General features: G+C 30.2%; 1 protein-coding gene across 1 annotated transcript in view; it reads right to left on the bottom strand.

The window, feature by feature from the left end:
* LOC136081801 (uncharacterized) overlaps window positions 1–15911 on the bottom strand; it is a 51506-nt gene that overhangs the window by 13749 nt on the left and 21846 nt on the right. The window contains exons 3-4 of the mRNA XM_065799968.1: window positions 15183–15300; window positions 5019–5091 (exon numbers count right to left, since the gene is read on the bottom strand). Coding sequence (XP_065656040.1) covers window positions 5019–5091; window positions 15183–15300 — 191 coding nt within the window. The remainder of the gene's footprint in view (window positions 1–5018; window positions 5092–15182; window positions 15301–15911) is intronic.

The raw sequence follows: 15911 nt of genomic DNA, 5'->3' as shown, positions 1-15911 counted from the left end.
TGCTGTCCATTGAGGTCAACTTTTATACTATGATTAGAAAGAAAGGATTCAATAAATTTAAAGATGTTACCTGATACACTGTAAGAAGAAAGCTTATAGAGAAGATCACCATGCCAAACTTTATCAAAAGCTTTGAAATGTCAAGAGCAATAGCCTTAACCTCTCCACTTCTATCTAATGTTATTACTGTTAGTAAATCAGCTATAGAATGAGAAGATCAAAATTCATATAGATGATCAGGAAGTAAGTTATTGGATTCAAAACAAGAGATTTGTTTGTTAATTAAAGATTCAAAAACCTTGCTTATGATAGGAAGAAGACTAATAAGATGGTACTTAAACGAGACAGATTGCTTTTCAGAATTTTTGAAAATACGGATAACAGATGCCAATTTCCAGCAGGCTGGAAAGCAAGACTCTGATAAACACTTGTTAAATAGTTTTGAAAGTATAGACGACAGCTCTAAAGAACACTTCTGCAAGACTATAACAGGTATGTTGTCAGGATCAAAAGTTGTAGAAGAGTCTAAGTAGGAAATCACATTAGATACAGAAGCTGGAGTGATACGAATGTCAAGCAATGGATCAACCTGTTTGTTGGCAATATCAGGTAGAACGCAACTAGAAGAATCAAAAAATGATATTGATGAAAAGTTCTTAGCAAACAATTCAGCTTTGACTTTAGGTGAGGTGGCAAAATCTGAAGTGTACAAGAGAGTTGGAATAACAGAATTACCCTAATCAGTGATACTGTTAAAGATTCTCCAGGAGTCACAAGAGCCTAATTTTTAAGATGAAATACAAGATATTATGACCTGAGAATAGCGGGCTTTGGCATTAGACAAAACCTTTTTACAATGGTTTCTAGCAGTAAATAACAGATGTCTGTTTTCTGGAGAATTGTTTTGCTGATAGATATGGAAGTAATGATTTTGATTGGAAATTGCAGCAGCACAATGTGAGATAAACCATGGAGAAGAGTGAGGCTTGACTTGATCGTCGAAAGGGAATAAAAAATTCCATGCCAGCCTGAATCCAAGAAGTTATGTAAGAAGCACATTTATCAGCAGGAAGTTGAAAGATTTCTACCCAAGGGCTATTACGAAGAAAATCACGAAAAGAGTGCCAGTCAGCTTTAAGGTAGAAAGATCATTGAAGAAAAATGAGATAATAGTTTTGGAGAGATTAAACCATTATTGGAAGCATCTAAGGTTGAATGTGAAGAAACTGAGCACTGTCTAGGATCAGAAACAAGGCATAAGTCGAGTAGAGAAGGTAAATGATTTGAGTTGTCTGGAAAGCGAGTTGGAAAGCTGACTATTTGAGCTAGAGATTAAGAATAGCAAAAGTTATGGGCCTTAATGCCTGCAGAGACACTGACACCAGAGCTGAGCCATTCAGTGTGATGAGCATTAAAGTAACCAACAACAACAATACTGGCTGATAGATAAAGAGAGAGGGTTGGTCAATATGATCAGAAATAACATCAAAAAGAGTGCAGTCTTGAGATGAAGGAAAGTGATATAGAACAAAGAGAGAGGCGATAGAGTGGTGCTAAACGAATGTACATAAAAGAATAGCCTGTGGATTCAAACCTAGTTTCACAACAAATGGGTGAATTCTTACGAATGTAAATGCCCAGGCCAAGCATGTGACTATTAAAGTCTTTACGAATTAAAGGAAGATAACCATCAACACTGAGATCACAAGATAAGACAGCCAAACTCAAATTAGTAGGTAGGTCTGGTGAACTTTGCAAGAGATAAGATTTAACAGAAAAAAAGTTACTTCGAAGACCATGAATATTAGTGAATGACAGGTTTTAGAAAACTTGGTGATGATGATGGTTTTTTGTGTTTTATAGTTTTTTGATTCTTTGTTCAATTTTAAATTTGTTAAAGAACTTGACTCAAATTATAGACAGTACTCAGTTCACTGTTTAATAGCCCACGCAATTGCCTCATTACTATTAATAAACCTTAAGTCATAACAAAGGGCTTCAAATGTGGTCTTGACAATGCGCACCAAAAGTACAAACAGGGACACCATCCATGCACAACATGGCACTGTTAATACTTTGATATTTTTCAGCTGTTGATGGAATCAGCCTCTCTGAGAGCTACCACAGAGTTTGGGAAACCTGAATGCCAGCCGGCCTCAGAACCATAAAATGGAATTTTAGAGGTGTACCCTCATTAGGAGATAATAGAGTGAGTTGCCTATTCATAAAAACAGAGACACAAGCAAAACCCATGCATTGAGTCATGAAGATCCAGCATTCAACATCCTAAACTGGAAACAATGTATTATAAATACATCTGTGCCAGCCTAATAGATGAAGAAGGGGTGCAGGGCTGGTTAACAGATAGAATCTCTTAAACCAGAGGATTAATTCAAAATTGAAGAACAATATACTGTTACATTCAAAGTATATAATGACTTGCAAACAGATCTTACAACATACTGAACCTAACCATTGCGCCAGATTTATTAAAGATCATTTTAAATTACAAAAAATCAAATGTCTTAAATGGCCTTAACAGTGCCCTGATACAGAACCCTGATTCCAATCCTGCTGATGATTTTTGTTTGAGGATGAAAGACCATTTATTAGCTTTGATTAAAAAATGTTGGTATTCCTCAGGATGTTAATAGAAACTTAGGTGATTCATTTGATGCCTCGTCACTGCAATGTTGTTTTAAAAGGAAATAGACATGTCATCGAATAGATCATATTGAAACTATTTTATTGAAAAATTGTAATTTTGTAAGTTTTAGTAGAAACATATTTCAAAAGCTTTCTGAAATAAATATTAATTAAATATTATATAAAGCACATTAGTAAAAATTTCAGCTTACTTGAGTTGGTGTTTCTAAACTTTGGCATGTATATAGGTGTAGCGAGGGATTGAGGAGTTAATCCAAACTAAATTCATAGTTTTTTCTTTCATAGTAAATTGTTTTAAAATAGTATGTGTTAAGTAAACCTTTCAACTTTGTTTAAACAAAAATATAATATTTTTGCAGTTTCTGATATAAAAGTATGTCTTGTTCATAATAGTCCTATGCAGGGGTTCTCTAAACAGAAGTTAATTTCTGCAAAAAAAAAATTTTAATATAGTTTTTTTTATTTAAATCATGCTTTTTTAGGTACCAAGATTTTGGTACTATTATCAATATACAAATAACAACTATATTTGAAGAAATTTTTGAAATATGTGAAATATGAAGAAATATGTGAAATATGAAGAAATATATGAAATACGAAGAAATATGCGAAATACGAAGAAATATGTGAAGTACGAAGAAATATGCAAAATATGAAGAAATATGTGGTATATGAAGAAATATGTGAAATATGAAGAAATATGGAACGATAAAATTATAGCGAAAAATTGCTAATTGTTTTTTTACAAATTACACTTTATTATCTGTAAATAAATTTATTTATGGAAATTCTCCTTTTGCCCTGCATTTGTTCTTGGCAGCAATTTCACTTAATTTTGTGATTGAAGATTTTATTTGCTTTAGAATAATTACATCCACAAGGACTTGTATGAATAAATTGTTGCTAATTTGTTATTAAAGATTGCTTTCTTATTTTAATGTAAACATTCAGTTTTAAAAAAGAAACAGAACTTTCATATTAAAATAGAAAACAACATTTGGGCTATAGTAGTTTCTTAAAATCTATATTAATAAAAAGTTAAACTGGCTGGGACTTCCGCAAAACTTTGGAAAAAAATTATTATAAAATTAAGAATTTTATTTATTACAAAAAAAGGGCAACTTGTACACTTGGTAAAATTATTTTTCCCCAACCTATTCTTAATAATTATTTGCTTACAATTTAAACAAAATTTTGCCTGCATATTTCAGACCATGAAGCAAAGCTATTGTCTAACAACATTACTAACTTAACAACATCAAAAGTGTCTCTGATTAAATATTAAACTTTCACAGAAATTATATTATTTTTTAAATCTAACATTTGTTTTTATCTCTTTGTTAAGGCAATTTTTCAGTAAAAGCCAGATTATGCTTGCACTTGTTTCCTTCCTTTTATATGGCATTATATATCATATTCTTTGGCACTTTTATAGCAATTCAAAGAATCGTTGAATGAAGTGAAGCCACTTAAAAAATATCGAAGTTTGCATTGAGAAGAGTTGTTTTCTTATGGATCCACTATAACCAGAAATTTATTAGAAGCTTTTAATAGATCTTAAAGATTTTACTTAATAGATTTTACTCAAGAGCAAACTTTATAAATGTCTGGATTAATCACAACATTTCTTTATAATAATTTATAACTTTTGTCTTACAAATTTAATAAATAAAAATTTTATAGTGCTTTAACCAATTCAGGCACCAGTGGGGAGAAATGGTCCACAAGAGGTCCGTTTCTCCCCATTTATTTGATTCATGATTGGCAGTAGATTTCTATAGGGTTGATATGCTTATAATTAGCATTTTAAATCTATATAGATGTATTCTTATCTTTACTGTAATAAATCTGTTAATTATTTATGCTGGTTCTACTTTAAGTTGATCTTGCTCTAGATCTAACCTAGATTTTTAAAAGTCAAAATATAGTTAATAACAAACATATTTTTTTTCTTTTTCCAGGTAATAATGCCTCGAGTTTACATAAAGAAAACTGATAAAGGCAAAGTCTCAGAGTCAGTTATGATAGATGTTGTAACTGCTGTTGAGAAGGGCAGACAGTTATTATTTTTTATTTTTTCTTATGTATGATAATTTTTTTTTTTATAGACTATATTTTGAAATAAATGGTCACTCTATTGAGAAATATAACAAACATCCCTAAGTTGTTATTTATGTTTTTATGTAGCTTTTAGTAAAAAAGTAAAAATGGTGGACCATTTCTCCCCACTCTCCCCTACAGTTCTACTGTAAACTAAAATTCTATTGTTTTAAATTGTTACAAAATGTAAATAAACTTGCTTAAAAAATAAAAAACACATTTATATTGTAAAACATTAAAAAAACACTCACTTGGTAAACTCTCATAAGTAATAGCCATTGATAAAATATCGTTTAAAATGGTGAAGCACAGAGCAAATAAGAACTAAAAAGAAATTTCAAATAAAAATCAAAGAAAATTAAAAATTTGAAATTAAAAGAAATTTAAAATAAAAACACTTAAATAATTTTAATATTTTTAAACATTTTAAAACTTAAAGTGTGAAAATATATTGTGTAAAATGTCAGTACTAACCTAAATTACAAAAGTAAGTGTGTGAGTGTGTGTGTTTGCGTGCGTGTGTGTGTATATTAGGATTATGACTTTTTTTCAACCCCATGTTTCTGTACTTAGTTTGATGAACTTTTACCTAAAAAAGCATGAAATGAATTATTATTTGCATATCTTTTGAAAAAAGTTTACCCTGCCATTGAAAAATCAATTTTTAACTACGCAAACCGGTTTTTATTGTCATCATCATTGAAATTTATTTAAATTCAGTTAAATATTTTAATAAGTATATTTTTTTTTAAATAAAAAATCTTTGAGACAGTTTTTAAGATACACATACATTGACTGAAAAATATATAATCATTAAAATATTTAACTGAATTTAAATAAATTTGAATGATGACGACAATAAAAACTGGTTTGCGTATTTAAAAATCGATTTTTCAATGGCAGGGTGAACTTTTTCAAAAGATATGCAAATAATAGTTCATTTCGTGCTTTTTAGGTAAAAGTTCATCAAACTACAGTACAGGAGTATGGGGTTGAAAAAAAGTCATAGCCCTTGTGTATATGTATGTAGAAATAGCTAGTATGGTAATACCTTATTTTCTTTTACAATATTGCATTATAGCTTTATCTATTTATCTTTATTTTTTAAAAATTTTGTCGAATACTGCTTGGTGTCACTGCATTGATTAGTTTATAACTATAAATGGCACATTGTGTACTACTGTGGCTGCCGGGTTTAAAATTTTCTATCCTATATTTTTGTTATCAGGAAACAATATATTAGTTATATAAATTAAGAGATAAAATCTCCAAAAACATGATTCCAGTTAATAAATAAAACATTTAAGATAAGGGGAGTAGGGGCAGTACACGGATAACTTTATTGAAGTATATATACTTTATACAATTAAAAAAAAAATCACTAATCTTAAATTAATTTTACTCTGTACCATATAGTCATATATTAAAAATGCATTAAAAAAAGATTCTACAAACATATTATTTTTAATAAAACTAATAAAACAGATTAGACAAAATAAATTTTCTAAAACAGATTATATAGTGAACAATAAAAAAAGATAAAAGCAGATTATATAGTGAACAATCAAAAAAGATAAAAACAGATTATATAGTGAACAATAAAAAAGATAAAACAACTATATAGTGAACAATAAAAAAAGATAAAAACAGATTAGATTATAAAGTGAACAACAAAAAAAGATAAAAGCAGATTATATAGTGAAAAAATGTAGATATAAAAATAACAAAATTTAAAGAAGTTGACTAAATGCATTTCATGTTAAAAATAGTTGTGTACATTTTTAGTAATATCTAAACTAAGCTTTAAAATACACAATCAGGAACAGATCCAGCATTTTTCGATGTTTGAAATACCTGACTTTTAGACATGGAACAAACTCTAAATATTTATATTTTTATACTTATGTCAAATAAGGATGTTTTGCAAAAAATTGCATTGATTGGAGCCTAGGAACAAAAAAACACTAAAATTTTGGCCAAAACTGCCCTAAACCTGATAGCAACAAGTTGATAAAATACTTTTTTTACTATTCTCAAATAAATTTATAATCATCAGTAAATTCTTTAATACTTGAAGCAACATGTTCTGTACTTGATTCCAATTCTATGTTGCATTGGGTATTTTTTCCATTTTGAACATCCCCACAAAGATAAATAATGCTGGGTATTAGTAACTTCATACCATTTTCAGCAAATTTCATTTTTTTTTTTATTCAACTCAGAAGTAATAATATTAACACTTTTTGATATTTCTAAACCATCTGAAGTTCTTTTCAAAACTTGATGGTTTAACTAAATAAATATGATTTTAATGCAGAAAAATTTTACGTTTCAGAAAAATTTACTTTTTATACTTTAGCTAGTTAGTAGTTAAATTACACTAAATAGGAGTGTTCTATAGGTCGGGCATGATTGCTTGGAAAAAGATGTACTGTGGTAATCGTGGGATAACTTATCGAACTTTGCTTTGAAGTAATTGACACTGATAGCATTAACAACTTTGGAACACGGCAGTAACTTGAGATGTGTATATAGATAGGTGTATATAGACAACTTTATATATAGGTGTATACGTTATTATATATAGGCAACTTTATATATAGGCTTTATATATAGGCAACTTTATATATAGGTGTATATGTAAAGCTTTTTCTATATTTTGGTGTCTGCTGATGAAAGCGTGTTTTAAGATTCCAAGGACTTTAATTTTATTTTGGCTTTAGGATAATTTACTTTTTATACTTTAGACCAAAACTGAATATCAATGATTTTGTAAATTAAAAAAGTTAATTATGACTGCTCAACTATTTGTGTAAAACTACATTAACTTGTAATGTACAAAATTTAATTGGTAATGAGGTCTTTTGTACCATTCTTTTCCAAACAATATAAGTTTTTATAATAATTGTTACAAATAATAGCTAAATTTTAATCAAGCAAGTGGGCTGCCATCAGTTATTAAATAATATTAAAATTAAAAAAATAAACTTTTATGGGCTGCCATCAGTTGTTAAATAATGTTACAATTTAAATAATATCAAAAACATATTCAATAAAAATATATACAAAAAGAAATTTTTACGATGAGTTAAAACCATTTCTCAATGATTTTTTTAAAACCCAAACATTTTACACAAAACAGTTCTTGTTATATCTAAAACAGTTCCTATTATACACAAAACAGTTCTTGTTATATTTAAAACAGTTCCTATTATACACAAAACAGTTCTTGTTATATCTAAAACAGTTCCTATTATACACAAAACAGTTCTTGTTATATCTAAAACAGTTCCTATTATACACAAAACAGTTCTTGTTATATCTAAAACAGTTCCTATTATACACAAAACAGTTCTTGTTATATCTAAAACAGTTCCTATTATACACAAAACAGTTCTTGTTATATTTAAAACAGTTCCTATTATACACAAAACAGTTCTTGTTATATCTAAAACAGTTCCTATTATACACAAAACAGTTCTTGTTATATCTAAAACAGTTCTTATTTTTATGATGAGTTAAAACCATTTTTCAATGAATTTTTTTAAAACCCAAACATTTTATACAAAACAGTTCTTGTTATATCTAAAACAGTTCTTATTATACACAAAACAGTTCTTGTTATATCTAAAACAGTTCTTATTATACACAAAAAATATATCACAGTTCAAACAGTTAAAACAGTTCTAAAACTTGTTATATCACAGTTCACTAAATACACAAAACGGTCCACTAAATTTTTAAATTTTCATTTAATGAAAAAGATACAATTAAGTGCATGTTGAACACTTTACTATAAATTAAACTTACTTATAAATACACTTTATTATAAATTGTTTGAAAATACAGGTATGCCCACTATTAAATTTTTTGCTTTTGAAAGAATGTTTTTTATAGAAAATTTTTAAAAAAGTTTTGACTGCTTCTGTTTGCTTTTGTACCAATAGGGCCGATCCAAACATGATATACTTAAACTAAAAAAGTTTAATTAGTAAGGAAGCAAAAACCGAAATTTGTATATTGATTTCTCAATGTTATCCAAACTACAATCAGATGAGGTTAACCAAAAAATTCATGAAAAACTTTAAAAAGAAAGAGAATGCAACAGGTAGACAAAAAGGAAGATTTATAAATTGATACAAGAAATGGTTTAATATGTAATTTATTGTAAATAAACTTCAACAGCAAGTTAGGATAAAAAACACACAACAAGGTGCACCTTTGAAGTGCAATCATTTCAAGATTTCTCAACAAGGTCTAAGAAAAAAAGATTGTCAGAGATTACTGAATAATTACGTGTTACCACTGAGAGTCTGTTTCATGCCCTTATTCTGAATAAAGAAGGAAAATTTAAAGATGCCAAAGTTTTAAAATATTTGATGAAAAGTAAAACTGATGGATCCTGTAATATATAACGTGCGACTTAGCACAAAAGAAGTTTTAGCTTTAATGTAAGACTGACTATAAAAATATCTATCAAGGGACCTAAGATAAAGGTTATGCCATCTTATGCCTACAATTTCATTGTGAAAGCTCAAAGTGATTGCATTCCAGATTCCGAGATTGTCACATCAAACTACAGTGCTACTGTGAACCTTCAACGAATAATGGATCACACAACAAACAGGATTTGGAAAGTTATGGATAAATCGAAACTACCTGAGCCTTGCAATACTTCTTTTTATAGGCAAAATTAGATTCAATTGTTCATCTAGATAGTCTGTTTATAAACAGAGAACTGAAGATGAAGAGAACAGATTGCCAGTTCTAGTTGAAGAATCTTTGTTTCTTTCGCGTCAGTACCTATGCAACTTTAAGTACAGGAAACTAATGTTATTCATTTCTCTAACGCCAAAACATCTTTAACCCAATATTGTTATCCTGTTTTAATGCAAATTTAGCAAATTGTTAAAGCAGAATATGATTTTTTTTTATGTCAACTAAACTCAAAACAACAACTATAGACTTATTTCAAGTCAAGCACAAGTTTGAATGTACTATGATTGATGGGAAAGTTTCCACTCATTTTTCTCCATTAATTGAACCTTATCAAGTTTGCAATATAAGCAGATAAAATCCTAAAAAAATGAATGACTTTGTAATTGTTTACAATAGACAACCTAATCAGATATCTTTAGACCTGAGAATCCACACTCTCCATCTCTATATTCATTGTTTTGAATGTCTGTTACATATTGGACAAAGAAGATCAGGTGATTACGGATGTACAATGATAGCAGGTTTTTTCACGCAAACACTCCTGAAAAAAAAGAGTTGCAAGTTAAAAAAAAAAGAAATTCAGGAAAAAATTAAAGATTTAAAGATTGGACTTGTTAATGTACCAAAAAGAGGTGGCTCTGGTACAACCAAAGATAAAAACACAGTATAAAGAGCATTTAGAAGCCATGAAACTTTTGCTGAAATACTTAGAGTTAAAAATTTTCGAGAACATTTTCTAGAAAAGTTACAAATGAAGATGTAATGCGAAGATTGCTACGCTCATCAGACCCCATTATTACTTCAATGAGGTGAAGTTCTGAATCAAAGAAGAAACTTGCTCTTCTAGCAGAATGTTTAGACCTTCTTTTGTAATTTTATTAATACAATTATATTCTTCATATCAAACTAATTGAAGTAATTATAATATGGGTTCAAAACATATTTACTTTATTTAAAAGAAAAGCTGAAAAAAATGTAAAAAGCTGCATATTTACACTAGCACCTTTTTTTTGAGCAGGGATGTGACACATGTTTTGCTGTTTTTTAAAAACTCAAACCTTTTATAATCATGTATAAATAGCTGTAGTAAAAATTTTTTAAATATTTTAGAAATATTTTAGAAAATTTACTTTTGTTTATAATTTCGGTGTAAAACCAATATTACATTCTTTTTAAGTTGTCACATATTCCTGCTGTGCTCCATGCACAAAATATTAATGTTTAGATAATAATAAAATATGTGTCCTTGACAATTTTGTTTATTAGATGGCGAGGAAGAAAACAAAGAGGAAGAGTAAGACGAAGAGGAAGTTAGAGATGGTGTCTTGATAAAAATACTCATCTTGGGCAGATGTTAAATGCATCCAGCTACTGTCTTGTAGAAGGCTCCTAGGCAAAGACTTAAGGGGTAAACAGATTCTATCTGTTGACCAGCCTCGCACCCCTTCTTCATCTAATAGGCTGGCACAGATGTATTTTTAATACATTGTTTCCAGTTTAGGATGTTGAGTGCTGAATCTTTATGACTCAATGCATGGGTTTTGCTTGTGTCTCTGTTTTTATGAAAAGGCAACTCACTCTATTATCTCCTAATGAGGGTACACCTCTAAAATTCCATTTTATGGTTCTGAGGCCGGCTGGCATTCAGGTTTCCCAAACTCTGAGGTAGCTCTCAGAGAGACTGATTCCATCAACAACTGAAAAATATCAAAGTATTAACAGTGCCATGTTGCGCATGGATGGTGTCCCTGTTTGTACTTTTGGTGCGCATTGTCAAGGCCACATTTGAAGCCCTTTGTTATGACTTAAGGTTTATTAATAGTAATGAGGCAATTGCGTGGGCTATTAAACAGTGTTCTGAGTACTATCTATGCTTTGAGTCAAGTTCTTCAATCAATTTAAAAATGAATAAAGTACTAAAAACTATAAAACACAAAAAACCATCATCATCACCAAGTTCTCTAAATCTATCACTCACTAATATTCGTGGTCTTCGAAGTAACTTTTCTTCTGTTGAGTCTTATCTCTTGCAAAGTTCACCAGACCTACTTGCTCTTTGTGAGACTAATTTGAGTTCAGCTGTTTCATCTTGCAATCTTAATGTTGACGGTTATCTTCCTTTAATTTGTTAAGACTCCAATAGCAACATGCTTGGCTTGGGCATTTAAATTCGTAAGAATTCACCCATTTGTCGTGAAACTAGGTTTGAATCCACAGACTATTCTTTCATGTGCTTTCGTTTAGCACCACTTCACTCTATCGCCTTTCTCTTTGTTCTATATCGCTCTCTTTCATCTCAAGACTGCACTCTTTTTTTTGCCTCTCTCTTCATCCATCAGCTAATATAGTTGTTGTTGGTGACTTTGATGCTCACCACTCTGAATAGCTTGGCTCTAGTGTCAGTGATTCTGCAGACATTAAAGCTCACAACTTTTGCTTTTCTCAATCCCTAACTCAAATAGTCGACTTTCTAACTCGCTTTCCAGACAACCCGAATAATTTACCTTCTCTACTCGACTTATGTCTTGTTTCTGATCCTAGTCAGTGCTCAGTTTTTCCACATTCACACTTAGATGCTTCTGATCACAGTTTGATCTCTCTAAAACTAATATCTCATTCTTCTTTATCACCTGAATCCCCCTATAATCGAACCTCTTACAACTACAGTAAAGCTGACTGGGATTATTTCTTTGTGATGGCCCTTGGGGAGAAATCTTTTATCTTCCTGTCGACAAATGTGCTTTATACATAACTTCGTGGATTCAGGCTGGCATGGAATCTTTTGTTCCCTCTCGACGATTTCAGGTCAAGCCTCACTCTCCTCCATGGTTTTCCTCACACTGTGCTGCTGCGATTGCCAATCGAAACTGTTACTTCCATATTTATCAGCCAAACAACTCTCCAGAAAACAGACATTTGTTTATTACTGCTAGAAACCATTGTAAAAAGGTTTTATCTAACGCCAAAGCCCACTATTCTCAGGTCATGAAATCTCGTATCTCATCTCAAAAATTAGGCTCTCATGACTTCTGGAAAACCTTTAATAGTATTAATAATAACTCTTCTACAGCTTGTGGCTCAGACAACATAGCTGTTATTGTCTTGCTGAAGCGTTCTCCAGAGTGGTCGTCTATACTCTCAAAACTATTCAACAAGTGCTTATCAGAGTCTTGTTTTCCAGCCTGCTGGAAAGCGGCATCTGTTATCCCTATCTTCGAAAATTCTGGAGAGTGATCTGATTCATCTAACTACCGTCCCATTGGTCTTCTTCCTATCATAAGCAAGGTTTTTGAATCTTTAATTAACAAACACTTAATTTCCCATCTTGAATCTAATAACTTACTTTCTGACCATCAATATGGATTTCGATCTTCTCGTTCTACAGCTGATTTGCTAACAGTAATAACTGATTGGTTTTATCGTGCATTAGATAAAGGTGGAGAGGTTAAGGCCATCGCTCTTGACATTTCAAAAGCTTTTGATAAAGTTTGGGATGCTGGTTTTCTCCATAAGCTTTTTTCTTATAGTGTATCTGGCAACATCTTTAAGATTATTGAATCCTTCCTTTCCAATCGTACTATAGAAGTTGTTCTCGATGGACAGCACTCTTCTTATTCTGTAACTTCAGAGGTTCCTCAAGGTTCTATCCTTGGCCCTATACTCTTTTTAATTTATATTAGACAGTGCATAGTATTATGTACAAACGCTTGGTTAGTTCCTTGTTGATACCCAATACTTCAGCAGAAACAGAATAATCCTGAAAACAATTTTATTTATAAATATTTTATAGATCGTATATTGTTTAGCTTAAATTATATTATTTATAAGGAAAGGTTAAATATTTATTAAAAAGCATACCCTGAAAAAACGTCTTGCTATATTACCACCGTTGAATGTTCTAGATCTGCCAGATCTAGGAACATCCACTACCTTTTTTTTTTTATTAAGCTCCTGAACAAGAACATCTTTGTTCCCTTTAACATATCTAAAACATATTGGTCTACAGTACAAAGTTAATGAAGGCTTCTCATTAACCCATAGAATTTCAGATGTAGCACCTACAGACAGTTGAAGTGGTATCAAGAAAGTCAGGAATAGACTTTCCTCAACAGAAGAATATTCAAGAGTACAATCTTCAGTTTTCTGTTTGTAAACAGATTGTCCTGTACTGCTATCAAATCCAACTTTGCTCATTAGTAAAAGTTTGGAATTTGGAGAAAAAGCATTGGTAATTTCCATTATCCTCTTTGTCATATGGTTTAATATGCCTTGAAGTCCTACTTAGCTGAGTAGTCCACTACTTGTATTCCAGAGGCAGGGATGCAGTACTCCTTTGTCTCTTGTACTGAATTATATAAAGGATATATCTTACTGTATCTCCTTTCCTTGGCTCCACTGCGCAATATTTGATAATGTTTCTTGGATAATTTGCATTGTAATAACGGGGCAAGTGCTTCATTATTACTATACCAATCACCCTGTTGTACTACTCCATCATCTTTACTACTGAGTATTTCCTGAATTAGCTACCTTTTAACCTTCTATCCATCTTGAGATGCATCATAGCAGCAGATAACAGCTCATCTGTGGACTAGTCTAAAAGTTTATAACACAAATCTTACTGCTTCGTCATGTTGAAACTGTCATTTAAATTATTTCAATTTTATTTATTAACAGTGGGTTTTATAATTTATTTATTTTGACCACAAACATTACAGCATGGTGTAACGGTTTGTGGTCAACACTGCAACGACTTGTGGTCAATTAAAATTAATTGATTGACACATTGATAGCGGGTGTTAATTATTTATTTAATTACTAAAAACAATGACTTAAATAAAAAAATTTAAGCAAACTGCATATATACTTTTGTAAAGTAATTTTTTTGTTAAATTTTCAAAATTTGGTCAAGTCAACCTTTGACAACATGCAGCGACCTGGGGGGGGGGAGGGGGGGGGGGAAAGTGGGGGCAGAAAATCTTTTTATAAAGTGTTGGTTAATTGCATTATAAAATAAACATTAATTGCTATGAACATGTGCATGTTAATTGCAAATGATTAAAAAACTCAATATACGACCTTTTGTTTTGACTTTTGATAAACTCTGGCCCACTGTGCAGTGTAAAATTGCAAGTGTGTTGCAACCAAATAAACTAAGTAAAATAAAGACTACTCATGATTAGTTGAATGTAACTGCAAGTAAAGTTGAAACTCGTTATTGTTGCTATTACTACTGTGCTACCAATCTTTATTTTCATACCTTTCTATTAAATCAAAAGCTGGAAGTTTTAGTACTTTCATTTTAAACTTTGTTTTATTAAACTAATTTTGTTTGGTTTTTTTAATGTTTTTTTGTTGATTAGAAAATTAATTTCATTATTTAGCTGCCTTTGTATTTTATATATTTTTTCATGGTTTTTTGTTTATTTATAGTTTTATTTGTTTTTATCATTATAATTAATATCGCTATAATTTTAAAGTATTTACTAAAAATAATTTTTGTTTATCACATGATGCAACACTTATAAATACTTTTTATTTTAAATTAAACAAAAACTTTATTTTAAATTAAATACAATCTTTTAAACCAACATAATGAAAAAAGTTTACATGAAAAGGTTAACCAATGTTAAATTGAACAAAATAAAAAAATCATAATTTATGTACAATAATAATAAATCCAAAAATAAACGTACACACTGCACTGGTTTAACAGATGGGTAATCTCGATCTGACCAAAAACCAAGAAGAACAATGAAGTAATTTGAGAATATATATCCAAGACCTAACCATGGCACTGCACCAAGCACAGCCCTAAAAATAAAATAAATATTATTCAGATGAAGTAAAACTTTATAAACGTGTATAATAAAATAATACTGGATTTTTAAAATTTTTTGAATAAAAAAGATTATTAGAGTACCCTAAGACTCGGAAATTTTAGAAAGATTCCTTATAAAATCCAAAAAAAATTCTCAAAAATATCTTGTTTGGTCTCAAAGACACAAAATTATATAACAAATTTAAAAATAATAGGTAATATTTTTGTTCAGGCTAAACGCAGTATTTTATTATTTTGTATGTATTTTTTTAATATTTCAATTGGAGAACTTCTGTTAGGTCACTTTCTGATTTGCCTGCTCCCTTCAAAATTGTAAGGTCACTTTCTGATTTGCCTGCTCCCTTCAAAATTGTAAGGTCACTTTCTGATTTGTCTGCTTCCTTCAAAGTTGTAAGGTCACTTTCTGATTTGCTCCCTTCAAAATTGTTTTTGATTAGTTTGCATTTTTCAAAAGAAATTTTCTTATTTTTGATTAACTTGGTTTCTTGAGTTAATTAAAAAAAGTCTTAAGAGATAAAGGCATAATCAGAAAGATATTTGACGTTTGCCAATCATGCATCATGCAAGTCAATCATGCAAGCCA

The sequence above is a fragment of the Hydra vulgaris genome, chromosome 06, assembly GCF_038396675.1.
Source record: "Hydra vulgaris chromosome 06, alternate assembly HydraT2T_AEP".
Lineage (NCBI taxonomy): Eukaryota > Metazoa > Cnidaria > Hydrozoa > Anthoathecata > Hydridae > Hydra > Hydra vulgaris.
This window is presented reverse-complemented; position numbering and strand designations above follow the sequence as displayed.